Raw genomic sequence first — 7,896 nt, forward strand, 5'->3', positions numbered from 1 at the left:
TGGACCTCGTGAATCACCCCGTGGGGCTCTCAGGTCAAACAAGGTCAACAGGGGCTTGCACAGGTTTCGGGGCGAAGATGGGGGGCCTGGGCGGGGGGGGGGGGCGGTTCAGCAGGACGCAGAAGGTCGGTGCTTGGGGCCATAGCACTAAGAGGCCCACGGAGAAAGGGCTGCTCTTCCCCTTTGCCACTCTGACTCCACTGCCCCGCTAACCCTGCACTTCCTTTCCCTTCTTCGTCTTAGCCTAGCCTTGGTGCGTCTGACTCACTCAAGATGGCGGCGCGGGGCGAAGACTGCGGTCCCGCCACACTCAAGGTGGCGGGGCTCGCGCTTCCGAGCCGCAGCGCTTCCGCTTCCGGTGTGTCTCTTCCCATCCTCCCGGCGCGGACATGGCTGACGGGCCGGTGGCTCAGTTGCTCTTGCAGCGGCTGGAGGGAGGCGATGGCGGCCTGGACAGTCTGGAGCTGGCGAGCACGCTGGGCCTGGAGCACCAAGCGGTGGTGGGCGCTGTCAAAAGCCTGCAGGCTCTGGGGGAGGTAAGGCGGCTTGGGGTCTGCGGACTGGGAACGGCTGATGCAACCGGGCGCGGACCGGCAGGGGGAGAGGGGCAGCCACACGTGGGGCTGGAGGGCGGCCAGGTGGCGGGCATGAGAGGACGTGGACCACGCAGGAGGAGCAGTCACATCCTGGGCGTGGAGGGCCAGGAATGAGGCAGGCGGTGCGACCACCACATTTGGGCGTGGAGGTGCAGGGATGGAGCTGTGAGGGGCTGTGTCTGAGTGTAGGGGGAATGGAAGACTAGGGATGGAGACAGGATTAAGGGTCATCTAGGCATGGGACATGAGATGGGGGAGGGGGTCGGGAGAGAGCAGTAATTACGTCCTGGAAATGGGGTGGTAGGAAGTGACCAGGGATAGAAGATGCAGAATGCAGAGACTGGGGAAAATGGACCCAGGGAGGAAGACATGAATCTGACAACATCCTCTTTTCTGGGCCTAGGTTATTGAAGCTGAACTGCGTTCTACCCAACGATGGGAGCTTACACCTGAGGGCCAGGAGACAGCTCAGTTTGGCAGCCATGAGGCCAGAGTCTTCCACAGCCTCCCTCCTGAGGGTCTGATGCAGAGTGAACTCATGGTACTAACTGGCTCAGAGAGCTTGGGGGAGGCCTGTTCTAGGTGTTGCTTTGGTTTAGTAGTTATTTATTCATTGTCTAGTCTGGAAATAATAAGTTAAAGACAGTTATAAAAATTAAAAGATACAGTATCTACCCTCAAAAAAATGTTGTCAGAGGCAACTACTTGGCACAGTGGATAAAGCACCAGCCCTGGACTCAGGACGACCTGAGTTCAAATTCTGCCTCAGACACTTGACACTAGCTTTGTGACCCTTAACCCTCATTGCCCCATGCCGGGCTCTCCCCCCCCTCCCCCCCAAATTGTTGTAGGGGAATAAAGGATTGGAGATGGACATGTGCACATACAGGTATAATATGGGGTACAGAGTGTGATGGGAACAAAGGAGAAATTAATTCATCAATAAACATTTATTAAACAGTTATTATGTGCCAGGTACTACACTAAGTGTTGGGCAGTCAAAGGCAGTCCCTGACCTCAAGGAGCTCACAATCTAATGGATCCAGAGAAAATGTTCTAAGAAAATTCAAGGAGGGATTGAACACTTTGTAACAACGCAGTGAGGGAGAGAGATGAGATAGAAAGTTCAGAAATAGGTAGCAATAGAGCTTGGCTAGATTGTATAATGCTTGAAACAAATTAATTCTATGGGACTGGAAGGATAAGTTGTAACCAGATCTAGAAGGACCTTAAATGTTAGGCTTGTATGTGTTTCATCCTGGTGGCATCAGGGACTCGCTCATGGCTTTGGAGCAGAAAAATGACATGATTATTTTGGAAGATGAGTTGGGTGAAGGGAGAGAGGAGGAGACTTGAGGCCCTGAGATCAGCTAGAAGCTATGATAGTGGTCCCAGCCAAAGTGTTGAGGGCCTCAGCTGGGTGTCTGCGGAGTGGTCAGAGTGCTGAACCTAGACTCAGGCAGGCCTCAGTTTGAATTCTGCTAGAGATACTCTGTAGCTGTGTGACCTTTGCTTACCTAGACCTTTTGGTCCTCAAGTTTCCTCATTTTTAAAATGAAGGGGTTAGGCTTGGTCATCTGTAAACCCCTGCCACCCCACCCCCACCCCCCAACTCTAGGAATGTGATCCTCTGAGTTCAAGAAGTATCTTAGAGGACAGAGCAGCAGGATGTGGCTGCCAGTAGTGTGCTGGCAACAAAGACTGACTTCTCCACCCAGGGGGAATCTCAGGGGCCTTCGGGCCAATATATGAGCCCCTGTGATCTCATGTATCTCTTTTCCCAGATCATTTTTTGTTTGTTTGTTTTTGTGGAACAGTGAGGGTTAAGTGACTTGCCCAGGATCACACAGCTAGTAAGTGTTAAGTGTCCGAGGCCCGATCTGAACTCAGGTCCTCCTGAATTCAGGGCCAGTGCTTTATTCACTGCACCACCTAGCTGCCCCTTCCCAGATCATTTTCATGCTCAGAAGCCACCTCCTTCAGCCTCTCTTGTTCACATTAGTCTTCTCTTAGACCACCTCATAGTTAACTGTCTGTTTACATGCTACATCCCAGTGTAAGTTTAGTGGAGGTGGGGATCCTTTTCTTTTTTTTTGGTGGGGCAATGAGAGTTAAGTGACTTACTCAGGGTCACACAGCTAGTAAGTGTCTGAAGCCAGATTTGAACTCAGGTCCTCCTGAATCCAGGGCCAGTGCTTTATCCACTATGCCACCTAGCTGCCCCCAATCCTTTTCATTCTTGTCCTCCCCAGTGCCTAGCATGATGCCTTACTTGTTGTAGTCCCTTAATAAAAACTTGTCGAACACCATCCTCTGTGTGTCTTCTCCCAGAGACTGCCCAGTGGAAAGGTAGGCTTCAGCAAGGCCATGTCCAACAAGTGGATCCGTGTAGACAAGAATGCACCCGGTGGGACCCGGGTGTTCCGTGCTGTAAGTGGGACTGTAAGTGGTTCTGGGGAGTGAGTCAGGGTATGTGACTTCCTGTGGGGAGAGGATACATGTCTCTTTGTGTAGGAGGGAGGTGAAAAAGACATAACCGGGATGGTGAGGGAGATGTGGCATCTTCCTCTTTTGGTCCGGTTGGGGACAAGACAAAGGAAGAGCCCTCTTTAACTCTGGGCCTTTGTGGTTTGTGTAGGATAGGAATTGAAATGTCTGAAATCTGCCCTTCTGGAGATGAGGGCTTTTTCCTCTCCTTCTGGGGTTCATCTTGCCCTATTTTTTTCCTATTCCCTGCCTATCTTTGGAGCCCTTACTGCCTCATTTATCCAGCCACTTAACAAATGTTAAGTAGGCATATTGTGTGCTGAGCCCTGTGCTAGGCATCTGAGATGATTCCAAGCTTAGATAAGATATGGGTCCCCATTGTTATAGAGTTTGCCGTCTAGTAGGCAGATACACTCCCAAACATAACCATAATACACTGGCATAGGTGGACAGTGTGGAGGACTTGGTGCAGGCAAAACTGCAGCTGGTACAGGATGGGGAAGCCGAGCATCTGAGTGAAAAGGAGAGGAATGAACTGAAGAAGAGGAAACTGCTGTCCGAAGTGTGAGTCAGCTATCCTTCAGTCACTGTCCCCCCATTCCAGCAGCTGTATTCCTGTCGGACACTGTCTCCCTTGCCCTCCCCTTACTTACATGTAGTTGGCATTCAGTTTCCCCAGCAGGGGGCAGCTCTGCGTGTTAACCAGGTCATGGCACCAAACCCTCCCCTCTCTGGCTTCAGGACCCTGAAGACCTACTGGGTGAGCAAGGGGAGCGCCTTTAGCACAAACATCTCCAAGCAGGAGACTGAACTCAGCCCCGAGATGATCTCCAGGTGGGTGCATTGCACTAGGGAGTAGCCATGTCAACCATGGAAATCAGGGGCCCATAGTCACCTGTTCCTCTGCTTCTAGCGGCTCCTGGCGAGATGTGAAATTCAAAGCATACAACTTCTCATCAAAAGGTGTCTTACCAGAGGGCGGTCACCTGCACCCACTGATGAAAGTTAGAACACAGTTCCGACAGATCTTCCTAGAGATGGGGTAAGCAGGAGAAGGGAGTGATCTGGGGCCTATCAGGTGGGCTATAGGGCTGAGGATAACAGAGATCACGGATAACTCTTGGACCTCCCTCTAGCTTCACGGAAATGCTGACCGACAACTTTATTGAGAGCTCCTTCTGGAACTTTGACGCCCTCTTCCAGCCCCAGCAGCACCCAGCCCGAGACCAGCATGATACCTTCTTCCTCAAGGGTCAGTCCTTGACCCCTTGGTACCTCTCTCTGTCTTGTCTCCAGTCTGTTATTGTCCCCTTTCAAGCCCATTTATGGAATTTGCTCCAAAGGGCACCTTTTCGTCATAGAGCTGGGGTGGAATCTAGCAAACTTAGGCTTCAGCCCTGTCTATGACACTCGCTGTCTGGGTGACATATCACTAACCTTTCTGAGCCTTAGTTTCCTTATTTGTAAAATGAAGATGATATTTGTTTGTTTGTTTGTTTGTTTTGGTGAGGCAATTGGGGTTAAGTGACTTGCCCAGGGTCACACAGCTAGTAAGTATTAAGTGTCTGAGGTCAGATTTGAACTCAGGTCCTCCTGACTCCAGGGCCGGTGCTCTATCCACTGCGCCACCTAGCTGCCCCTAAAGATGATATTTGGATAATATGTGCACAGTCCTTGGGATACCTTGAAACACTATGGCAAGGATTGTTATTGTTACTATCATCTCCTCCTCCTGCAGCCTCTTGGTTATTTCATCCTTTCTCCCTAGACCCAGCAGAGGCCCTGGATTTTCCCATGGATTATGTGGAGCGTGTGAAGCGGACTCACTCTCAGGGTGGCTATGGCTCTCAAGGGTGAGAGCCTGAATGTTGCAGGGATTGCAGAGGTGTGGGGAGAGGGGAAGATAGAGGAAGAATAGGTATACCCCTCATTTTCATTTTCCCTCAGATACAAATATGACTGGAAACTGGAAGAGGCCCAGAAAAACCTCCTACGGACACACACCACGGCTGCCAGTGCCCGGGCGCTTTATCGTCTTGCACAGCAGGTATGCAGGGGTATTCCATTCCCCATATTAGCCCATTTCTCTAAATATCTTTGTTTCAGTTCATTAACCCTTAGGTTTCTGATATAGAGAATAACAAGTGAGCAGGATTTTGAATCCTAGTAGCATTTATTAGGGACTCAGAAGATTCAAAATTGAGCCTACTTATGTGCATGTGGGCATATGGACGCATACACACAATCACAGAGCAAATATTGATTAAATGGTATTGGAAAGTTGTCAGTATGACAGATATATTGCTCTGGCATTGGTCTCTCCTCCAGGCCAGTGGTTTCTTGGATATCTGTCTAAGACTCTAGCTCCTCTGTCTTAGGATGCAGTTGATTTCATGCAGGTGAGGTCTCAAGGCCAGCTGTCATGAAAGCCAACAACAAGCCTGTGCGGGGGGGCCCCCCCCCCCAATGTCTTTGGTGGCCTGTTTTGAAGAAGCTGTGGCAACACCCAGGTGGGCATTTTAAGACCCATTGCCATTACTCTGTTATTGGCATGTTTCCTGTTGGACTTTCGCAGTGTGTACACTTGACTGGGCGGCCAGTCAAGATGAGGAGTCTCAAGGGAAGACCCGGGTAGTGTTTCCCTCAGGATCCAAATTGATCATTTGAGTATAAGCACAGCAAGAATAGGATATGTGAAATTGTCCTTGCCAAAGTTATGAATACATCTGGTTTATGTGCCCAGTACAGTCCTTTGCTGTGACTGGTCCGTCAGACACTGTTTCCATCTCTCTATCTCTCTGTCCCTGTGTCTTGCCCCATTCCCTTCCCTGGCTATCTAGCCATTCATCATTCTAATGGACTGGGTTGAATCTTCCTGCTGTCTCTCTAGAAGCCCTTCTCCCCAGCCAAGTACTTCTCCATTGACCGAGTCTTCCGTAATGAGACGTTGGATGCCACCCACCTGGCTGAGTTCCACCAGATTGAGGGTGTAGTAGCTGACTATGGCCTCACCCTGGGCCACCTCATGGGCATCCTCAAAGAGTTCTTCACCAAACTTGGTAAGGGGGATTGCCAGCTGGGTAGAAGGGGCTGTGGCAGGGCAGCCCCCTCCACAAAGGTCAGTCTCTTGGGAAGGGGCAGGAGGGGCTGGGAGGCTAGTTAGTACATCCTTCCCCCCCCTCCTGCTCCCCAGGCATTACGCACCTGCGCTTCAAGCCAGCCTACAACCCCTACACTGAACCCAGCATGGAGGTCTTCAGCTACCATCAAGGTAAGCAGATTTGGAGAGGGAGTTGGACTGTGTATCTAGTAGCCATGAGACAGAGACAAGAAGAAGAATGGACAGATGGAAGGACAAGTACCAGGACAGACATGGAAGGATAGGAGCAGAGACAGACAGATGGGCAGAAGCTGGCACAGAGCTCTCCCCACATAGCTGCTGGGTGAGGCAGAGTGTGGGGAAAGTGGGGAGAGGGGAAACACAGGTACTTTACACACCTCTAAGACAGTCCAGACCTAGGGAGTCCCTCTGCCAAGGATGGCATCTTGTAGGCCTCAAGGGCTGGAAAGCCTGTGGCTGTGAGGTAAGCACCACATTCCTTGCAGTTGTGTAGGTGCTGTGGATTCCTTGGGGGTGGGAAGAAGAGAGGGTGTTGGCACTGTAAACTCACCCTCTTTTTTCTCTTTTTTCCCAGGTTTGAAGAAGTGGGTAGAGGTGGGCAACTCAGGGGTCTTCCGGCCAGAGATGCTGCTGCCCATGGGGCTGCCTGAGGGTGTGTCTGTCATTGCTTGGGGCCTTTCCCTGGAGAGGTGAGTATGTGATTTGGAGGTGATAGATTCTGTGTGAGCTGTCATTGTGTGATTGGAGACTGATGGTTGTGGGCCTTGTGACCAACACTGTTCGATGACTGTCGTGAGACTGAGTGTGGTTGTGAGTGACCTAGAGAAGCTCTGTGTGTATCTATGTACTCAGGATCACAGTAGGCCCATCTGTAATTCCTAACCCTCTTCCCTTCACCCCTAGGCCCACTATGATCAAGTATGGCATCAACAACATCCGAGAATTGGTGGGGCACAGAGTGAACCTGCAGATGGTGTATGACAGCCCACTGTGCCGCCTGGACACCTAGTCCTTGCACGCTCACCCACCAGATCCCTACCCACTGTGTTCCTGTAGTGCTCATTGGGTCTCTGCTGGGACGCCTGGATCGAGGACCTGGGACCCTTCCAACTTCCCTGGATATCTAGAGCCAACCGGGGCCCCTCTTCGCCTTGGACTAGCTTCTTTTACCACCCAGACAACTGAATATCTGGAATTTAGCAGGGCCTACACCCTCTGTCTGCCCACCCCTCCCCTACATATTTATCTTCTGAAAAGTCAAGCCCAGAATTCCCACCTCCTCCTCCTGGCTTACTTCCCAGGACATCCTTCCCCCTCATCATAGGGCTGGACCCAGAGCATGTCCACCTGAGCCAGAGTCTCTTTCTTACCTTCGCCTGAGCTGGCATCCGCCCACGCTTTCTAGGTCTTAAACAGGTCAGCAAGCAGACATCTGTTCATGAATAAAAGAATTCTGATTCCTTTGCTTAGTAGGCCTTCTTCTAGGAGTAGTCTTGGGGGAGGTGTTCTGTGTACCTGTCTTCTCCAAAGTTTATCTAGTTTCAAGGAGAGCACATGTGCACATAGTACCCCCAGCAGGCTGGCCCCAGCCTCTACCTCAGTGTGGACCTTGGCTTACCCCAAGATGGTACTGAGGGTCCTTCTTTTCTTCTCTGTTCTCCCTTTTTCTTGGTCTGATGCCCTAATTGCTCT

General features: G+C 51.1%; 1 protein-coding gene across 3 annotated transcripts; it reads left to right on the forward strand.

Moving 5' to 3' along the window:
* Nucleotides 1-353: 353 nt before the first annotated feature.
* Nucleotides 354-7,670, forward strand: FARSA (phenylalanyl-tRNA synthetase subunit alpha). Of its 3 annotated transcripts, none has more exons than XM_043978018.1 (13): nucleotides 355-536; nucleotides 1,000-1,137; nucleotides 2,928-3,026; nucleotides 3,529-3,647; nucleotides 3,825-3,917; nucleotides 3,997-4,125; nucleotides 4,220-4,335; nucleotides 4,852-4,936; nucleotides 5,031-5,130; nucleotides 5,974-6,142; nucleotides 6,277-6,354; nucleotides 6,779-6,893; nucleotides 7,108-7,670. In XM_043978018.1, the coding sequence occupies exons 1-13, from the start codon at nucleotides 390-392 to the stop codon at nucleotides 7,211-7,213; spliced, it is 1,494 nt and encodes a 497-aa protein (XP_043833953.1). In that variant the 5' UTR covers nucleotides 355-389; the 3' UTR covers nucleotides 7,214-7,670. The 3 variants fall into 3 exon arrangements, with proteins under 3 accessions (XP_043833954.1, XP_043833953.1, XP_043833955.1); XM_043978020.1 differs by lacking the exon at nucleotides 355-536 and adding an exon at nucleotides 585-711; XM_043978019.1 differs by lacking the exon at nucleotides 2,928-3,026 and having other exon boundaries at nucleotides 354-536.
* Nucleotides 7,671-7,896: the final 226 nt, after the last annotated feature.

The sequence above is a fragment of the Dromiciops gliroides genome, chromosome 1, assembly GCF_019393635.1.
Source record: "Dromiciops gliroides isolate mDroGli1 chromosome 1, mDroGli1.pri, whole genome shotgun sequence".
Lineage (NCBI taxonomy): Eukaryota > Metazoa > Chordata > Mammalia > Microbiotheria > Microbiotheriidae > Dromiciops > Dromiciops gliroides.

Excerpts from the sequence above, each read along its gene's own strand:
- FARSA (XM_043978018.1), top strand. The coding sequence starts at position 390 with ATGGCTGACGGGCCGGTGGCTCAGTTGCTCTTGCAGCGGCTGGAGGGA. Across the intron at positions 6,355-6,778 it reads GGTCTTCAGCTACCATCAAG|GTTTGAAGAAGTGGGTAGAG; the intron begins GTAAGCAGATTT and ends CTTTTTTCCCAG. Across the intron at positions 6,894-7,107 it reads TGGGGCCTTTCCCTGGAGAG|GCCCACTATGATCAAGTATG; the intron begins GTGAGTATGTGA and ends CTTCACCCCTAG.